At 46.6% G+C, this 20,655-nt stretch overlaps 1 protein-coding gene across 1 annotated transcript in view; it reads left to right on the top strand.

Annotated features, from left to right (window-relative positions):
- The first annotated feature begins 3,076 nt into the window (after positions 1 to 3,076).
- LOC108931162 (disintegrin and metalloproteinase domain-containing protein 10-like) overlaps positions 3,077 to 20,655 on the top strand; it is a 47,364-nt gene continuing 29,785 nt past the window's right edge. Inside the window, exons 1-2 of the mRNA XM_018746779.2 lie at positions 3,077 to 3,255; positions 16,320 to 16,470. Of these exons, the coding sequence (XP_018602295.1) occupies positions 3,189 to 3,255; positions 16,320 to 16,470 (218 nt within the window). The 5' untranslated portion in view covers positions 3,077 to 3,188. The remainder of the gene's footprint in view (positions 3,256 to 16,319; positions 16,471 to 20,655) is intronic.

The following is a 20,655-nucleotide window of genomic DNA, read 5'->3' on the forward strand; positions in this document are numbered from 1 at the left end:
TGTCTGCCATGGGAGACCCTACCAGGGGCATATAGCCCCAGGCAACATAGCTCCTGAGGTCATTCAGGCACTCAAACCCCTCCACCACGGTAAGGTGGCGGTTCACGGAGGAGTGGTTGGATAAACTAATTAATTTATTACTTATCATCAACAGCCCCTCCAGTGCAAGGTCAGCATGGCCAGGAGCCTATCCTGGAAGCATAGAAATAGTTTAACTGTCATATCATATATGGGACAACTGGTAGTATAGTGGTTAGACCTACTGCCTTTAGACCCAAAGGTCACAGGTTTAATTCCCACCTCTGACTGTAGTACCCATGAGCAAGGTACTTCCCCTGAATTGCTCCAGTTAAAATTATCCACCTGTATAAATGGGTAAATAATTGCAACATTAACATTGTAAGTGGCTTTGGAGAAAAGCATCAGCAGTTCCTGCTTAAGGGTACCTTTAGTCTTGGAATGTGTAACAAAAGCCACTCTAAGTGGTATTACTACAAAGTGTATGGTTTTTATGCGCCTACAGAAGGCGTGACCAAAATAATGTTGAACTTAAAAGTCCTTTAAATCCTTAAAAGGATTCTAAGGGCACAAGCCAAATTTTTCCTAGGGACACATGGCATCTGTTCCTGTCTGTTTTCAGAAAAAAAACTATTTTGTCTTCTGGAACTTTTAAAAAAAAACATATTCTGGCATGCGTGACCTTGTCCAAGGGAGTATTTGTAGGGGTAGCATTGATGGAAATAAAGGTACCAAACAGAAACTGAAACTCTGTGACACTCAGAATCCAAGGTGAATGTTTGTACAAAGAACCACTGAAACATTGTGCACCAAAAGATGTGACTCCAACAAAAGGCTTTGTGCTCTTTAGGGTGGCTATACATTAATTTACATTATTCATGCGATGGACATCCTTCTCCGCAGTAAGATACTTGCAATGATTTACTGTATGCAAGGTGCTGAGTCAAAGCGGACTCATAGTGACCACTCGCATGGTTTTCAAGGAAAGTCAAGGGAGGAACAGAGGTGGGTTGCCACACCCTTCCTCTGTACATTGGGGGAGGCAAACACAGTGAGAAGCACAGAGCTGCTGTATACCCCAAGCAGGACTTGAACCCCAGACCCGCCACACAGTGAGGCACCAGTCAAACCACCACACCCCCCAATTTACTGTACACAGCTGGGTAATTGGGGGGGAGGCACAGTGGATTTGCCCAAGACCTGCTCTCTGGCAGGTCTGGGGTTCGAGTCCTGCTTGGGGTGCCTTATGGCAGACTGGCATCCCAGCATCCCATCCTGGGTGTGTCTCCTCTCCCTCCAGCCTTGCGCCCTGTGCTGCCAGGTTATGCTCTGATTTACCACAACCCTGCTCGGAATAAGTGGTTTCAGATTGTGTGTGTAACCTGGGAATTTCTTACTCTACCAGTTCTGGGTACTTTAGGCCCAGGTTTGTGTAGCCTTGAGCATTGATCTCTATTTGACACATTTGCATTTATTCACTTAGCAGCAACTTCCCATGAACTCTATGTAGTGTTATCAGCCCACACACCTTATTCACCAAGGTGACTTACACTGCTAGATACACTACTTAGAATGGGTCACTCATCCATACATGAGTAAAACACACTTTCTCTGTCACTCGCACACTATGAATGAACCTGAGCATGTCTTTGGACTGTGGGAGGAAACCCACGCAGACACAGGAAGAACATGCAAACTCCACACAGACTGAGCAGGATCAAACCCACATCTTCTCGCACCAACCAAGCACTGTGAGACAGCAGCGCTACTCCCTGTACCACCCTGCCACCCACGTGGCTATGAAAAGGAAGTGTATTCCCAAAATGATCGCAAGAAGGGGTCGAGACAGAGACTGGACTGGACGCACCAGGGGCGCCGGGGGCGAAGAGCAGAAGGGCGCGTCGCAGTGGCGTTTCTCACCGCGGGGGGGCGCGCCCTACACTATGAAACGGCTCCCCCAAGCCGGACTTGAGCGCTACTTGTATCGACTCCCCTCCTTCACAGTCTCTGCCTTGAGCTCAAGTGTCTTTAAAGCAAAAGTCGTTTCAGTTCCAAGGCCGATGTCCAGTCGCACTCCTCGTAGATCGCACACTCGTGAACACACTTCTACACTACTCCTGTATTGCACGTAAATGTTTGTGTACCTTTTTAAAAAAATTGTAGGAAGGTGATCAGGATTAGTCTATCCTGAGTTTTATACACCTACTCGTGTGATGAACACCGGTGCATAAAGTGCAAAGTAACAAACTAGGTTTACTTAAGAATCACACGTCTGCAACTATGTTTGTCTTTCTCTTAAAATAATGCACAAATTGTATTTCCCAGAGATGTACGTCGCTTTGGAGAAAAGCGTCTGCTAAATGAATTGCATTGCCATGGATTGCTACAGCACACTAGTCACTTGTACTTATTTACACATACTGTATTACAGTATGCACTACACAGTACACCACAAACGTCACCACCCAGAAGAGTCACCCCAATTTAATTCTATCATGCAAATGTATATAATTATTTATATATTTAGCAAAATAATGTATCTCATGTTTGTTGGGTCATCATTTGAAAGCGTACTCCGATTCGCATCCTGTACTATTACTAATTTAGTGCTCAGTAAATGTAAGCACAAAGTACGTATGTTCGTAGCGCTAGAGTTTAGAGAAGTCTTTCCACATGGCCAAACACATCGCCGATTAAACTGTTATCAGGTAACAATTGTCGTACTTTAATTTTTACAGCCTCAGCATACCTGCAAAAACTGTGAATTCTGCACGTAGCAGAGGAGACCGAAATTCGGCGTCGTTATTTTCAGCTGTCCTAACTAACGCGCACAACAAACTTCAGAGCGGCTCTAAGCGAAACGAGTCCCATCCGAGACCTGAGCTCGCGAGCTCTTGTGTCAGATAACGGTTCGCTATGACGAAATAGGAGCACGCGACTCTGCCCGAGCGCCCAAGTAGCGTAACACGCCGCCGCCTCCGTCCTGCGTTTTGTGAGCTAGGGGGCGGGTCTAAGCGCTGGGAGCGTCTGACGTCATGCGGTTGGAGTATCTGTCCGCGGCAGGGGAGGTAAGGGGGGGGGGGTTCTGCCATAAACACAGGGCGACTGCGCCTTTAAGGGCTGGGAAGCGAGACAATAAACCGCTCGCGCGCGGCGTCAATGCACTAACGATGAATTTAATCGGTATGCTCCTGGTGAAGCTCGTGTTTTGGCTGTGCTGCGCGGGATTCGGCAGAGGTGAGTGCGCTGTGCTGTGAAATGTGTCCCGCGAAGCGCTTTTTGGTGGAATCTCGGAGGACGAGGAGCGGCGGAGCGGCGGAGAGGCAAGCTGCCTGCTCTGCGGTGAGCTGCACGGCGGGCGGACGGGCGCTGTGAGCAGGGCCGAGACAGCCTGCGGCGAGCGGGCAGAGCGCCATCGTGACAGACACGTCTTCATCATGGCGCGTTTTGATCGGTAGATACCGCTGCGTTGTATTTATCCAGTTTGCCTGGTGGTGTTTCGTCCCTTGGAAGTGCGAGGGAGGAGCAGCTTGCCCTCGGCTAACGGACTCAGCCGCCCGCCCGCCCGGTTTAGCGCTGCGCTCCGGTCTCCGCCGACAAAGATGGAGGAGCTTCGCTCGTTTACGGAGTGCAGTGTCTGTTGCCTTGGGATCGGGGTCTCTCTCTCTGCCGCGTGTGTGTGTTTCACACTCACTGCCCTGGGCGAACAGACACACATGATTTCGCCCGGCCCGTGTGTAAACGAGTGTTGAGGTGGGCTCTCTCTCCGTGTTTGTGCGCGCGCCGTCCTCAGCCCACCGACTTGATCTCTTCTTCCACAGACGTTCACCTGCAACACGCGCGCGAACGCGACAGGAACGACACGCGCGCAATCTATAAATAATTGAACCTCCTCACCCCCACCAACAGTGTTTTGGCGCGTGAAGAACTTGACAGTGGTGACGCCGTTCATTGTGATGATATTGTAAGGCGTGAGATTCGGTTCCGCTCCGGCTGTCCTTACAGAATCAGATCATGGGTGCGGAAGTGGAGATGTTCCCTGATTCCCTGAGGACACAGCAGCCTCGAGGTTCACTACTCTAATTGATGGTACTGTACACCTTCTAGTGGGACGATGATCCTCTGCTGCTCGATGACTGACTGGGACAGAACTCGCTTCCTTGACCTGATCTGATGAGCTTCACATTTCAGAATCAGAATCAGAATGAGCTTTATTGCCAAGTACGTTCGCACATACAAGGAATTTGTCTTGGTGACAGGAACTACCACAGCACAGACAGAATGACAGTGACAAGACAGGTGAGAAGATACAGTATGTGAGCAAGGGATAAAAAATATTTATAAAGAACCTAATATACAAAAATAGTCACTAGAGATACAAATGCAAGGGAGTGTGAGAGATATGTGATAAATAGTTATAAATACAAATAGCATTGTATTGCACGGTTTACTCTCTAGGGGAGAGATTTAGGTGTTCATGAGGTAGATGGCCTGAGGAAAGAAACTTTTCTTATGCCTGCCTGTCCTGGTGCTCAGTGCTCTGTAGCGCCAGCCAGATGGCAAGGGTTCGAAGAGGAAGTGGCCTGGATGCGAGGGGTCTAGAATGATTTTGCTAGCCCTTTTACTGACTCTGGACGAGTGCAGTTCTTGGAGGGCTGGGGGGGATGTGCCGATGATTCTTCCAGCAGTCCGAACTATCCGCTGCAGTCTTCTGATGTCTTTCTTGGCAGCTTTTCTCTCTGCTCGACATCAGGCAAAGGGGGAGGGGGGGGGGGAACCTCTCAGGTTGGGAACTGTAATCTCTATGGAGTACAGCCATTAGTTTGCATTCAGAAATGGGTGTTTATGTGCCTGAGTTTTCCTGTGTGTGTGTAGTTTGTCTAGTATAACTATAACAATGTCTCCCTGGGAGTTATATTCTATGAATGTTTGAAAAACCAACATCTTCATTTCAGCAGGTCTGGGCAAGTGGCTGTTTTGTCTTCAAGAAATTCATCTCATCCTTCCATTTACATTTATTTACTTAGCAGATGCTTTTCTCCAAAGTGACTTCCACTGAGCTCTATGTGGTGTTATCAGCCCGCACACCTTATCACCAAGGTGACTAAGGGTGCATATGTGGTACTGTTTATATGCACTACTCTTTACATTTATTAATTTATCTGGCACTTCTCCAAGGTGACCTGCAGTGTTAAGCTGCTTAGTTATTTACCTGTTTATACAGCCAAGTAATTTTACTGGAGCAATATAGGGTAAGTACCTAGCTAGAGGGTACTGTAGCTGGAGGTGGGATTCAAACCTGTGGCCTTTGGATCCCAAAGCAGGTGCCTCTAACCACTACACTACCTATGCCGCTCTTTGGCAGTCTCACTTTTTAAAATTCATTCATTCAGATGGACGCTTACAAAAGCAATTGGTGTTTCCTTTAAGGCTAAACAGTATTTACATTCCTGGGTTCTGAACTCACCATGTCCCGATGAAGGGTCTGGATCCTTAAGCGCAACACATTGTGATGCTGCAGTCTTCGCAAGTTACAGGAGGGTACAGGGGAGTCCATGCTGAAAACGAAAACCCCAAATTAGTTAGATTATGTAACGGAGGGGATGCTCCTTGCATTGTTTAGTTCTGAGCATTATTGTATTAGAAAGGTGTAAGTAGGTGTAATCATGCAAAGCAGGGCTGCAAGCCGACAGAAATGTTTGTGTGTTTCTTGGGAATCGGTGTGAGTGTTGAACCGTCTGCCTAATGAGAGCAGCGCTTCGGCAACACAAGGAAAAGTGTGTCATATGCTGTGCTGCCTTCAGTCGTATTTGTATAAAACTTGACAGTGACAATTAAAGCAAGATGTTTGCTCTTCAAAACTTCCATTATTTAGCAGTCGTTATAGTCCAGTGTGATATGTCTCTTATTTTTTACATAAAAGTACAGCAGTATAAAATGCTGAATTTTTACACTATTTAGGCTTGTTTTTTATGAAGTATAACAGCAAGGCTTCACCTCGGGCTTGATAGGGGTGGCACAGCGAGTAGCACTGTTGTCTCACAGTGCCTGGGTGGTGCGAGAGGACATGGGTTCGATCCCAGCTCAGTCTGTGTGGAGTTTGCATGTTCTCCCTGTGTCTGTGTGGGTTTCCTCCGGGTGCTCTGGTTTCCTCCCACAGTCTAAAGACATGCTGTTCAGGTTCACCCATAGTGTGCTAGTGACAGAATGTGTTCCAATGATGTATGGATGAGTGACCCATTGTAAGTAGTGTCACCTTGGTGAATAAGGTGTATGGGCTGATGACACCACATAGGGCTCATTAGAATTCGCTTTGGAGAAAAATGTGCTAAATATGTAAATTGTGTAATTTTGGGACAAGAATTGAGCTCCTTAACCACCTCCTATTCTGTTAGCCTACATAAAATGTGATGCTAAGTAAAGAACTGCACTGTATTTCTGTTACTGCTAGAAATGTTGAATTTGATGGCTATTATTCATCATGAAGTTGAAACTGTTTACTTAACTTACAGCTGTACGTTCAATTCTTTTTTTAAATAAAAGAACAAAACAGCCGAGGTGTTTAGTGAAGCCTGCAGCCCATCCAGTGAAAAGAAGCAGGTAGCTCACACACTGGGAGAGGTGTGTGGTCAAGAAATCCTCCCTGGTTGGCATGGGCCTCATGCTTTGAGGGGGAGTCTTAGGAATAGTGTAATTGGTTGTAGCTAAATTAGTAGAAAGAAAGGTTAAAAATACACAGGACTAAAGAAAAGTAGTTTCACTCATGGTCCAGGTCTCCGGTAACAACGGAAAGAACACCCAGCAGTTTGAGTACCAATTAAATGATGAATTCTCTGTTTCTTGTAATTGTTCGTGTGGTGAAATTAAACCTATATATTTTTCCTAGTTGTAGCAGTCGTCCTGTTTTAGTCACTGTTTAAAAGGAACTTCAAGATGAATTTAGACAATTTTAATCAGTGGGTATCCTATTTTGATAAGCCTTGACTGCATAAGTGTGTGTGTGTGTGTGTATGCACAGTACTGTGCAAAAGTTTTAGGCACTTGGGGAAGAAAGCTGTAACGTGAGAATGCTTCCAAAAATAATCCTCTTAATTAATAAACTTCCTACAAAGCACAGTAACCATTCATCTTAAACAACCACTTGGCACGGCAGACTTAGCTGGGTCCCACTCTCTGGTGGGTCTGGGGCTGGAGTCCCGCTTGGGGTGCCTTGCGATGGACTGGCGTCCCATCCTGGGTGTGTCCCCTCCCCCTCCAGCCTTGCACCCTGTGTTGCTGGGTTAGGCTCCAGTTTGCCACAACCCTACTCAGGACAAGTGGTCTCAGACTGTGTGTGTGTGTGTGTGTGTGTGTGTGTGTGTGTGTGTGTACTTTAACGACATACAAACTCTTACTGCAATACTGTAACTTTTTGTAAAAGCAATGCTTGGAAATCTAAAATATGCTCTTTGCCATTGACACTAATGCAGAAGACATTAAATAACCGTCTAAAACAAATATTTTTGTGAAACATCTAAGAGCCTAAGACTTTTGCACAGTACTGTATTAATTAATTTCCCCTTAACTGTGATTAGTTGGAAATGGCAGTATGATGACCAGACTGCAGTAGGTGACAGACTGTCTCAACATCTTACAGCGATGACTGGTCAGTTAGACCAAAAATATAAAATCACAAGCTTCTTCTCAAATACTGTGCCTTTCTCTTGAATGGTTCACGTAGATGTACATCCCTCGTTTTCACCGAGCGGTTTCTCTGTGTCTCAACATGTCACTTAGTCAGCATGTGACCAAGAGTAATTTTAATCTTGCTGAATTTCAGCACACATATGCAGGTCAACATGCTCATTACTGAAAGTAGCCTCCAAAGGTAGCTTGAAGTTGGACCTAAAAATAATGTTTCTGCGATGCTGCTGTGGGACACCTCAATCTGCTCAAGAACTTTTAATGAAAACGGTGTCATCTTTGATATAAGTGATGCACACAGTATCAGCGCTAAGCCTTTTGATAATAAAGAAGCTGGTTTTTCTTTGCTCGGTTATTATTGGCAGTAATCAATACATAGTATAACCTGGCACAATTTGTTATAACATGTTATACAATATGTTTTATTCTGTTAAACTGCGTATGGATCGGTTTTGTGGCTGCACTTTTCACTGTCTTTTCACTGGTCATCTCTGTATCATAATCATTCTTTCCAGCTGTTACATGAATACATGAATTGATTTTATTGTTCTGCAGCTGCTTTCCCTCACGTATAAAATGTGGAGAATTGGAGACCATGATTTTTTTTTTAAACTTGCAAATATTTCTGCGAAATTTGGCTCAAGAGATTTCAGGGCTGTAAATTTTAAGTGGAATTTCAAAAATGTTTTTGAGTTCGTCCAGCCCTGCATTGACTCCTTCTGACCCCACCTCAGTCCATCCCGAAATGGAAGGAGAATTGGGTACGAGAGCTGGCTGCAGAAAGCTTTAAGGCAAAAATGTTGGGGAGAGTTTGACTAAGATGGACCAAGGTTGTGCACTCGAAGAAGCCCCTGACTGTTGAGTACAAATGCAGGACAGCCAAGCAATTTTAAGCAAATGTGGAAGGTACATAAAATGTAATGGAACATTTTAAATAAAACAGGCCTACTGACTTTGTGGTTTCTCATAAGAACGTATGGTTACCGCATTATATAGTCTGTAAGTCACCTCAGGAGTCAGCGGAATATCTTCCTGACATGTTGCCAAGAGTTTTTCGTATATGAAGACACAGAGGGAAGAGCGATCAAGGTCCATAAAATATTAATTCCAAGAAAAATACATTAATTTTTTAAGACTCAATGAGTCATGTTAATGTTAAAAAAAAAAAAACATATGGGAAAGCTCTAGAAATGGATGTCAGATCATCATGAAGTAACACTTAATCCTCTTCATCCATAGGACTGGTCTCTGGCTTTGTTTGAACTTGATTGTTCATCAGAATTGCCCATCTTTACTAGAATATTCAGATTTAGACTCTAAGCTGAAATTAATTGATTGATCACAACAAAACAACTTTACTGACTACCATGCGCCATATTGAAAACGCAAGTAAATCGATCACTTCGTTCTTACCCTGCGGACTCTGATCATTCTTTCATCTTGGGCTGTATTTACGCTACCTGCTAAACACATGGACTTTGATTGCTTTTCCATTTTACTCTGGTGTTTAATATGTGCTTCACTGTCATTAACTAGGTGGCACCAATTTCTACATTTCAAGAAGAGGACATTGATTGTTATTCCCGCCACACCTTCATATATTTTCAGTCTTTAAGGAGGTTGTCTGAACGCTGTAGATCTGTGCAAGTCACCTTGGTGAATATGGTGCTTGGGCTGATAACACAACACTTTATAGAGTTTGTTGGAAGTCACTTTGGAGAAAAGCGTCTGCTAAATAAATAAATGTAAATGTAAACTTCACCCCCAAACGTGCTATAATAATGTCAAAGTGTAGAATATGCCCTGTAAGGTGCATTGGGCTTTGGTGTTGTAGTGTATACAGTTAACGAGATGCACTTAAAAATGTGTGTTCTTGAGTGGTCAAAATGAATGGCAGGATCTCAAGGTTACATGGGGGAGATCCAGCTAGTTTTGAATGTGCAGTTCGAAATTTGTGATAAATTAGCTCTGCTCACAGAGCCTCTGTACCACGCAGAGAGCAGTCAAATAAACGCCTGTACAGTGAGACCCATTGCAATGGTCATTATTGAATTCTGCTTTGCAGATGAAGCCATGTGACCCAGATGTTGTGGGTTTGTCCCATGTTTGGACTGTCTGGTGTCCTGGAAAGGGTGTCATATGGTGCCCTCTGCTATCTGGATACAAGGGACCGCTGCTGACTTCCGCTTGCAGCGGCTGCTTCTCTCTCTGACAATTTAATTTTAACTAACCTGAGATAATCTGTGGCTAACCCTCAATGTCATAATGTGTGCAGCCACAGTTGTCAATGCTGACAAATTTTTCGTTTGTCACCTTGGGTCTGAAAACGACCCAGAAGTGTCATAAAGGGGAAAAAAATATTAGAATTTTCTGTAACATAACGAAAAGAGGGGTGTGGCGGTGCAGCAGGTTTGGCCAGAGCCTTCTCTCTGGTGGGTCTGGGGTTCGAGTCCTGCTTGGGGTGCCCTGCGACAGACTGGCGTCCCATCCTGGGTGTGTCCCCCTCCAGCCTTGCACCCTGCGTTGCTGGATTAAGCCCCAGTTTGCTGCGACCCAGCTTGGGATGATAGTTTCAGACTCTGTGTGTGTGACAACCATTATGAAGAACTAGCTTAAAATAAGATCTAAAGATATATTTGTGCTGTACACAAGTTTCAGTTTTTTTTGAAAATGCTAAAAATGAGCACAGCTACAGCATTTACACTAAGTACACCTAGGGTTCACTTACAGGATGCAGTGCAAGGGTTCAGACGACCGATGGAAGTATTTACTTGGTTGTCTCTTTCTTCAACTTTTTTAAAATTTTCTTTTAAATTTGAGTAGATTTGTGGAGTACCTTTTATTAGTGCAGTGCATTTACCTGGAACCAGGCCAAGTGAAAATAATGTCGCGGTGTCTCCTGTTGCCTTTTGTCACTGGAAATTGACTGTGTATTACTGTGTGTATTGTGTGTTTCACCTCATTACAGAATATGTGTGATCAGCACCATACCCGGACATCCTGGGTTTAAAGTTCCAGGGAGATTATTAGTCTCAGTGTTTACAGTTTATCTGTGGGACAGTTCTAGCTGTATGTGTTGATGGCTACATCTTAGTAGTGCTTTCACTCGGTACATCTTGCAAGATGGACATGCGTGATCTCAAGATGGTGGGCGCAAGGACTTTTCTGAAGTCCCCTTTGGCCTTGCACCCTGTGTTGCCGGGTAGGCTCCGGCTCGCCGCGACCCTGCTCGGGGCAAACGGTTGTTGACGTTGGTTGGTTAATTGGCTCTCATCGCTGGGAAGCATGCTTATTCCTGGAATCTGCTTGCATTTGCTTTGTTTGTGTATTTTTTTCTCTTGTCGTTTTGTTTGTTCAGTGATGAGCTTTGGACAATTGGACACCCTGTTGCTTTCAGGCTGGTGAACGTCAGGATCAATACCCCGGATGCTTAGAAAACAAAGGGTGTACAGAAACTACACTTTCCTGTGGCGTCCAACACACACCTCAGTGAATCAGATGAATCCAGTCTCTCTTCTATTTCAGGAGTGTTCAGATATTAATAAATAATAATAGGAATTTTTCTTCTGTTTCTTGGAAAGCCTTATCAAGTCCATGCTCAAAAGGTGTTTAGAGTCTTGCAGACCATCCAGACCTCCTGTTTGTCTGCATTTCCTCTTTAAGTGTGTGTGCAGCAGGCATTTGTCTGACTGTGATGCGAGGTGAATTTTCACTAAATGTTTGGAAGTCATGAGCCATCCTTGGAGAACCAGGGTTTTCGCATGTCTTGATGGAGTGCCCCCAGAGATTTTTTTTTTTTTTTTTTTTTTTTAAAAAGGGGCAGCAAATGTGAAAGTGGTGAAAAATGAATAATAAATGCAGACAGAAGTAAACGGGACCTTTCAAGTTAATATGGACAGAAAAATGTGTGTTCCTGAGAGTTGATGGAGATCTCCAGAAGTCTTACTGGAACATGGACAGAGTTCACTCCATAATCAAGTTGGACTTGCTGTGGTTTCTCCAGGAAAAACTCTCGCATCTTCTGCTCTTAATTTGGCCGACGTACGCTGTACACGCCAAGCATGCCTGAAGCTCTACGTTCCAGAACTTCATCCATATTGTTCACTTTGCCTTCTGTCAGGCAGCAGGTTTCACAGCCGATGGGGAGCGCGCGCGCGCGCACACACACACACACACACACACACACACACACACACACACACATTTTCAGAACCGCTTGTCCCATACGGGGTCGCGGGGAACCGGAACCAACCCGGTAACACAGGGCGTATGGCCGGAGGGGGAGGGGACACACCCAGGGCGGGACGCCGGGACGCCAGTCCGCCGCAAGGCACCCCAAGCGGGACTCGAACCCCAGACCCACTGAAGAGCAGGACCAGGTCCAACCCACTGCGCCACCACACCCCCTTCCGATGGGGAGCAATGTGTCCTAAAAACAGGTGAATTCAGCATTCACAACAGGGCACATCGCAGTGGTGGAAGTAAAATAATTGTACTCTTGACCTTATGTTGGCTCTTTCCCTCCTTTTCCCCTTCCTGTCTCATTTTAGAAGGGAAATAATTTGATCCTTTGCTGGAAGCACACCTCATTCACAGTTGCTAACCTCCATGTAATTTCTTTTTTGGGTGTTAGACCAGGGGCATCCAACCTTTTGGGGGTTTTTTTTTTTTTTTTTTGCCCAAAAGTCACAATCATTATGAACTGGTCTGAGGGTCACACATGTAAAAAATAATACTGATTTACTGAATTTTAATGGGTATAAACTGAAAAATTGACTTGTTTGTCTGTAACCATATTATGTGGTTCAACAGAATTTATAGTATTTATGGTATGTACAGTGGTGAGTATTACTAATTTTCTTCCTTGCTGTATTAGACACCCCAGTGCAAAACCGAATGCGGGGGGGTGTAAAGTGGAACACCTCTGAACAGGATTAATTTTAGACTATAAACTCAGTGCATTGTGCATTTGAGATGTCAGATGTTTGCCCAGTAGGGAATGCTGGTGCTACTGGCAATAAGTAATGAGATGTGTATATTTTTTACAGTTTTCTGTTGAAGGCAAAAGTGATCCAGTCCATGAGGTTCCCTTTCTGCACAATAGTGATTTCATTTTGGGTCCGATGGTTCGCACATGGCAAGTGCTGCACAGCTGTACTGTATTTTTGACATATTTGCTGTAAGTCTTTCTAGAAAATGTGGCCATTAACACCATGAATGCATAACAGGCTAATTGTTGTAATGTGAAGTCCCCCCCCTTCCCACGTTCAGTGATATTTGAAGGCAGTATTGGCTGCCGCAGAACTCTGCGAGAAGTCTGTGTTGAGGCAGGAATAAATGAAACGGATGTCAGAATTTAAGCTCTCAAATCCAGCCAATTTTTGAGTGAAGGCCCATGTCCTGGGTTCAATGTGTGAATCCTGTTGTGTTTTGCACTGTCACATGATAGTTGTATCCTGCTGCTCCTTGCAACAAAAATGTAGCACCTGGGTTGCGTGAGAGGATCCTCGATTGCATTCCCATATGCCAGGGCTTCTGTTTGGACACAATGGCACATTGTTTTGCAGCTATGTGCTCTTTTCACTGGCTCTCTTTATGGTCCGGCCAGCATCTTGTGACTTTTAAGATCTCCCTTGTTCTCCGCATGGTTCGGTTTAATCCTTTTTCAGAACAGTATGGTGACCTGCTCCAAGCTGACCTAGTAATGAGTTTCAACTGGGGCTTGTTCCTTGTGGGCTGTGTGTGTGAGTGACAGAGACGGTGTGTGTTTCACTGATGTATGGATAAGTGACCCATTGTAAGTAGTGTATCTAGCAGTGTAAGTCACCTTGGTGAATAAGGTGTGTGGGCTGGTAACACTACATAAAGTTCATTGGAAGTTGCTTTGGAGAAGTGTCTGCAAAATAAATAAATGTAATTTCAGAATATGCTGCGTTTACTCAGATGATTATTCCTGCTACTGTACTCATCACCTTCTGTCAGCATATGTAAGAGTCTGTCTTCTTCGTCCTTGGTTTTCTACAGAGGTATTTCAGGCAATATTTGTTACTGCTTTCCCTGCTAATAGACAAAAGCAGGATTGTCGATATGTTTTCTACGTTTCTTGTTACAAAAACACCAGAACTGTTCTTTTGTGTTTTCATCAGTTAATATTCTGCTCTTAGTTACTCTAAATAAGCTAATTGGGAAGCAAGCGAGGATTGTGAGCCCTGACAGTGAGATGAAGTTCTCTTGGTGTACCAGTCTTGAGTTATGGGAACACTGGGGTGCTATGTACCCCTGTCACCACCTGGAGTTTTCCCCCACCTTTACATTTCAGTTTGTGAACACTTGTTCTTTGCACAGACAATCAACAGCCCCAGCTGGACTCGGAGGCATTGCTGAACGATCACCTCGAAGAGGGCAGTAACCAGGAGATGCCATTTCTACTGGCCACCCCTGCTTCTCCTGACTGTGTGTGTGTGTGGTTTTTGTTTCTTTCAGTCTCCACTGAGGCCTTTTTTCCCTTTTCACATTTTTTTGAACAATTTATGAGGTTCAGGGATTAAAAAAAACCATGACTACTATTTTTCATATGCATCTCTAGCTTGCTTGGGGTGAAGAGATGATGAATTTGGAAAATTGATTTTTAACTATTAAACGCTTTCACAGCCTTTGAGGATGTCATTTATTTACAAGCCCATTTTGCTACTGTCATCAGTAGGAATCTTTTGTTTCTCCAGCCTGACCAACGTGGAGGAGTAAAGTGAAGGATCTCAATGGGTTTCACCTCCGTCTCTTGGACAGGGCCTGTTGGCTCTTTTATATTGTTTTTTTGGTGGTCCAGCATAACTGACCAACTTGCATCTTCTCACTGACACCAGGACAGATGGAGATCTGCTAAATGAATGACTGACAAAGTTACAAAACCAGGAGTATTTATTTAAATTGCGCTTTTATTATTATTCATCCAGCTCATTGCCATTTATTGTTGCTTGCTGTTAGTCATTATAACCATTGTGCTAGAAAGCCCCTCAAATGTTCTTTGGCATTTTTTGCAATGGCTGTTAGCGTTTCGGATTTTTTAATTGCTCGGTGATGGCTGATCAGGTCGGATGACAGTGAATGAATGGCCACTATGTCTGATTACCCTCCCCATCCCCCTTATTTTCTGATGTGAGAGAACAAAGGTTGGGCAGGCATACATTATCCAGCATAGCAAAATGTAGATAACAACCTGAACCATTTGCTTGTCATGGATGTGCAAAAAGCAGTCTAATTAAAAAACCCTTGGATAACACATTTTAATGAGCACATGCAGTATATTAATTAAAGCTTGGCAAGCAATTTTGGGTTTATAGGTTGTAGATGGTGTTCGTGGGAGACAAAGTAATGTGTTTTACTGGTGTCCTTTCTTCCCATTACATATAATACCTTTTTGGCGGTAGGAAGGGGTGTACAGTTGTACTGCTCCCTCTGAAATCTATCTGGCTCTCTCCTCGGTGGGGTATGGCCTTTATTTTGGAATGTCACACTTCCAAAATAAAGCATTTTTTATTGTATTTTCACTGCTAGCATACTACTGTTAAATGTGATTTGCACTTTTCTATTTATAATACTTGTGCTGAGAAGATCTAAGAATGTTGTTTGGCACTTTCTGTAACAGCTGTCCATGTTTCAGATGTAATTATTCCAGAGATAGAAATTGATTACAGCACATCTCAGTTCAGAACTGAAAACTGGTGGAGAACCATTTCCATTTGAACTCTTCAGGACATAAGAATTTAAGTATTCAGGTTTTTTTATTTGCATATGATTAAAAAGGGTTCGTGGCCATTTTGGAGACTTTGCTGCAGGCTTGGGGGGGTGCGGTGGCACAGTGGGTTGGACCACAGTCCTGCTGTCCAGTGGGTCTGGGGTTCGAGTCCCGGTTGGGGTACCTTGCGACGGACTGGCGTCCCGTCCTGGGTGTGTCCCCTCCCCCTCCGGCCTTACGCCCTGTGTTGCCGGGTAGGCTCCGGCTCCCCGCGACCCCATATGGGACAAGCGGTTCTGAAAGTGTGTGTGTGTGTGTGTGTGTGTGTGTGTGTGTGTGTGTGTGTGTGCGTGCTGCAGGCTTCTTGCAGTGACTGCACCCTTGAACCCAGTGCTAAAAGATGCTGAAACATGATTCTCAGAAAGTCACATTTCCTTGATTTATACTCTAGAGGTGAAGCTGAAGTGTGAAAATGAATTTAATGAACTTCATTTGTACGATGCAGCTGAACCATATGGTAAACAGGACTGCAGAATACATTGCTTGAAGGTACAACTGAAGCTGTAAAGTCAGGACTGCTAGTTTAAACTCCAGGAGGGCAGTGAAATACACAGTTGTATAAATGTATAAAAACTACATTATGCTGGATAAGAGTTTTGGACTTTGTGTGTCTGTGGATACGAGAGTTTCACCAGGAAGATTCAGATTCAGTTTCCTTTAGATTATTCTCCATGTAGTTCCCGTGGAAGGTCATGCTATTGAATGCCTTGGGAATTTGAAGATGCAGGTTCCCGTATTAATGCTCTGCCAGTGTGATCACTTCTGCATCCCAGGATTGGAACCACGGATTTGTCCTCATTCCTTCTTCCCTTTCCCTGTGCAGGCGACTATGGGAACCCCCTGAACAAGTACATCCGTCACTATGAAGGCCTGTCCTACGACACGGACCTGCTGCACAGCAAGCACCAACGGGCGAAGAGGGCTGTGTCCACCGAGGACAGCTTCGTCCACCTTGAGTTCCACGCACATGGAAGGTCAGTTCTCATTCAAAAGTAGAACAAACAAGCCATCGCCAAACTAGGTGATTGGTCTGTAGTTGACGACAATGAGATGATTATTTCCATCATGCATTCGGAGTACTTTTTAAAAACGTAGTTTCTGCTAAACCTTGGCTTTCACATTGAGAAACTGCCCTCTCCTGATTCCTGGCTTACCTTGGTCTTGTGGGTGGCAGAGTAGTTTAAAACCATATCTGGTCTTTATGATGAATTGAATGAAGAATATTCTGGCACAGAAGCCTTTCATTGAGGTGGTCAAACTCATGTTCCAGAAGACTGGGGTGCCTCTGTGATAACTATTTTGACTTGGAAAACTTTAGTAAGTTGCTTATAGTAGTTCGGGCATTCCCTGGCATGTGAACAGATTTATCTCAAGTCCCCCCCTCTTCTCTCTTTCCTCCCCCCCAAGTATATGTGGGCCTGGGTTATAGGTTGAATAACGCATTATCATCTGCAGAGTATCATCATCATCATCATCTTCCTCCGCTTATCCGGGACCGGGTCGCGGGGGCAGTAGTCCGAGCAGAGCCCCCCAGACTTCCCACTCCCCGCACACCACCTCCAGCTCCTCTGGGGGAACCCCAAGGCGTTCCCAGGCCAGCTGGGAGACGTAGTCTCTCCAATGTGTCCTGGGTCTGCCCCGAGGCCTCCTCCCAGTGGGACAAGCCCGGAACACCTCCCCAGGGAGGCGTCCAGGAGGCATCCGGAACAGATGCCCGAGCCACCTCAACTGGCTCCTCTCGATGCGGAGGAGCAGCGGCTCTACTCCGAGCTCCTCCCGGGTGACTGAGCTCCTCACCCTATCCCTAAGGGTGCGCCCAGCCACTCTGCGGAGGAAACTCATTTCTGCCGCTTGTATCCGCGATCTCATTCTTTCGGTCATGATCCAGAGTTCATGACCATAGGTGAGGGTAGGAATGTAGATCGACCGGTAAATTGAGAGCTTCGCCTTACGACTCAGCTCCCTCTTCACCACAACAGACCGGTACAATGACCGCATTACTGCGGACGCCGCACCGATCCGTCTGTCAACCTGCCGCTCCATTTTTCCCTCACTCGTGAACAAGACCCCGAGATACTTACTCCTCCACTTGAGGGAGCAACTCCCCCCTAACCCGGAGGGGGCAATCCACCTTTTTCTGACTGAGAACCATGGCCTCGGATTTGGAGGTGCTGATTCTCATCCCCGCCGCTTCGCACTCGGCTGCAAACCTCTCCAGTGCACGCTGTAAGTATTGATTCGATGAAGCAACAGGACCACATCGTCCGCAAAAAGCAGAGACGAGATCCTGCGGCCACCAAAACAGACACCCTCCGTTCCCTGGCTGCGCCTAGAAATTCTGTCCATAAAAATAATGAACAAAATCGGTGACAAAGGGCAGCCCTGGCGGAGTCCAACATGCACCGGGAACAGGTCTGACTTACTGCCGGCAATGCGAACCAAGCTCCTGCTCCGGTCATACAGGGAACGAAAAGCCCGTAGCAACGAGCCCCGAACCCCATAATCCCGAAGTACCCCCCATAGGATGCCACGAGGGACACGGTCGAATGCCTTCTCCAGGTCCACAAAACACATATGGACTGGTTGGGCAAACTCCCACGAACCCTCCAGCACCCTAGTGAGGGTATAGAGCTGGTCCAGTGTTCCACGGCCAGGGCGAAAACCGCATTGCTTCTCCTGAATCCGAGGTTCAACTATTGGTAGGATTCTCCTCTCCAGTACTCCGGCGTAGACTTTCCCATGGAGGCTAAGGAGTGTGATCCCCCTATAGTTGGAACACAATCTCCGGTCCCCCTTCTTAAAAAGAGGGACCACCACCCCGGTCTGCCAGTCCAGAGGCACCGTTCCCGAGCGCCATGCAATGCTGCAGAGGCGTGTCAGCCAAGACAGCCCTACAACATCCAGAGACTTGAGAAACTCGGGGCGGATCCCATCCACCCCCGGAGCCTTGCCACCGAGGAGTTTTTTGACTACCTCAGCAACTTCAGCCAGGGTAATGGACAAGTCCCCCTCCAAGTCCCCAGCCTCAGCTTCCTCTAGGGAAGGCGTGTCGGAGGGATTGAGGAGATCCTCAAAGTACTCCTTCCACCGCCCGAGGACATCCTCAGTTGAGGTCAGCAACGTACCACTTCCACTGTAAACAGTGTTTGTGGAACACCGCTTCCCCCCTCTGAGTCGCCGGACGGTTTGCCAGAATCTCTTTGAGGCCGACCGAAAGTCTTCCTCCATGGCCTCACCGAACTCCTCCCAAGCCCGCGTTTTTGCCGCGGCGACTGCCAGAGCCGCGCTCCGTTTGGCCCGTCGGTACCTGTCAGCTGTTTCAGGAGTCCCATGAGCCAGCCAGGCCCGATAGAACTCCTTCTTCAGCTTGACGGCATCCCTTACTTCCGGTGTCCACCACCGTGTTCGGGGATTGCCGCCACGACAGGCGCCGGAGACTTTATGGCCGCAGCTCCGAACCGCCGCCCCGACAATGGAGGCGCGGAACATAGTCCATTCAGACTCGATGTCCCCCACCTCCCTCGGGACCTGGTTGAAGCTCTGTCGGAGGTGGGAGTTGAAGACCTCTCTGACAGGGGCCTCCGCCAAACGTTCCCAACAGACCCTCACTATGCGTTTGGGCCTGCCAGGTCTGTCCAGCTTTTTCCCCCGCCATCGAATCCAACTCACCACCAGGTGGTGATCAGTTGACAGCTCAGCCCCTCTCTTCACCGGAGTGTCCAAGACATATGGCCGAAGGTCAGAAGAAACGACTACAAAGTCGATCATCGACCTCCGACCTAGGGTGTCCTGGTGCCAAGTGCACTGATGGACATCCTTATGCATGAATATGGTGTTTGTTATGGACAAACTGTGACTAGCACAGAAATCCAATAACAACTCACCGCTCGGGTTCAGATCAGGGAGGCCGTTCCTCCCAATCACGCCCCTCCAGGTGTCACTGTCGCTGCCCACGTGGGCGTTGAAGTCCCCCAGTAGAACGACAGAGTTCCCAGTGGGAGCGCTTTCCAGCACGTCCCCCAGGGACTCTAAAAACGCCGGGTACTCTACACTGCCGCTTGGCGCACAAGCACAAACGACAGTGAGAGACTGTTCCCTGACCCGAAGGCGCAGGGAGACGACCCTCTTGTTCACCGGGGTAGACTCCAACACATGGCGGCTGAACTGGGGGGCTATTAATAAGCCCACACCCTCTCGCCGCCTCTCACCCTGGGCAACGCCAGAATAGTGGAGAGTCCACCCCTGGTCGAGAAGAGTGGTTCCAGAACCCAAGCTGTGAGTGGAAGTGAGCCTGACTATATGTAGACGGTATCTCTCAACCTCCTGCACTAGCTCAGGCTCCTTCCCCGCCAGTGAAGTGACATTCCATGTCCCAAAAGCCAGAGTTGGCGCCCGAGGTTTGGGTCGGCCGGGCACTCGGCCCCGACCACCGCCCAAATCGCAACGCACCGGCCCCTTACGGTCTCTCCAGCAGGTGGTGAGCCCTCCGAAGAGTGGCTCCACGTCTTGGCTTCGGGCTGAGCCCAGCCAGGCCCTGTGGGCATAGACCTGGCCACCAGGCGCTCGCATGCGAGCCCCTCCCCCAGGCCTGGCTCCAGGGTGGGTCCCCGGTGACCCCATACCGGGCGGGGTGAACGAGGGCCTTGATTTTATACTCATAAGGGGGTTTTGAACTGCGCTTTGTCTCGTCTGTCACCCAGGACCTGTTTGCCATGGGAGACCCTACCAGGGGCATATAGCCCCAGGCAACATAGCTCCTGAGGTCATTCAGGCACTCAAACCCCTCCACCACGTTAAGGTGGCGGTTCGCGGAGGGCTCTGCAGAGTATCGTAAACTCTAATTTAAGTCTACGTTGCTTTTAGACGTAATTCTTCCCACAATGGAAATACAGCTGGACTACGGGATTGCCTGATAGGTGTATTAAATAATTGACCTTCAGTTGCATTGACTGGGAAAGAAGCTTTATTCAGCGTGAGCTTTGGCACTTACACACAATCACTTGATATTGTTGTTACAGTGTGTGTTTCAGCTGATATAGATACACACTGCAAAAATGATGCTGATTATACTGTACCTGTCAGAATTTTGTCTTACCTCTTTTTACATCAAGGCCTATATATAAAACCATAATGTGTTTTTCTCTCTGAAGTGCCTGCTA

This window comes from Scleropages formosus, chromosome 7 (genome assembly GCF_900964775.1).
Source record: "Scleropages formosus chromosome 7, fSclFor1.1, whole genome shotgun sequence".
Lineage (NCBI taxonomy): Eukaryota > Metazoa > Chordata > Actinopteri > Osteoglossiformes > Osteoglossidae > Scleropages > Scleropages formosus.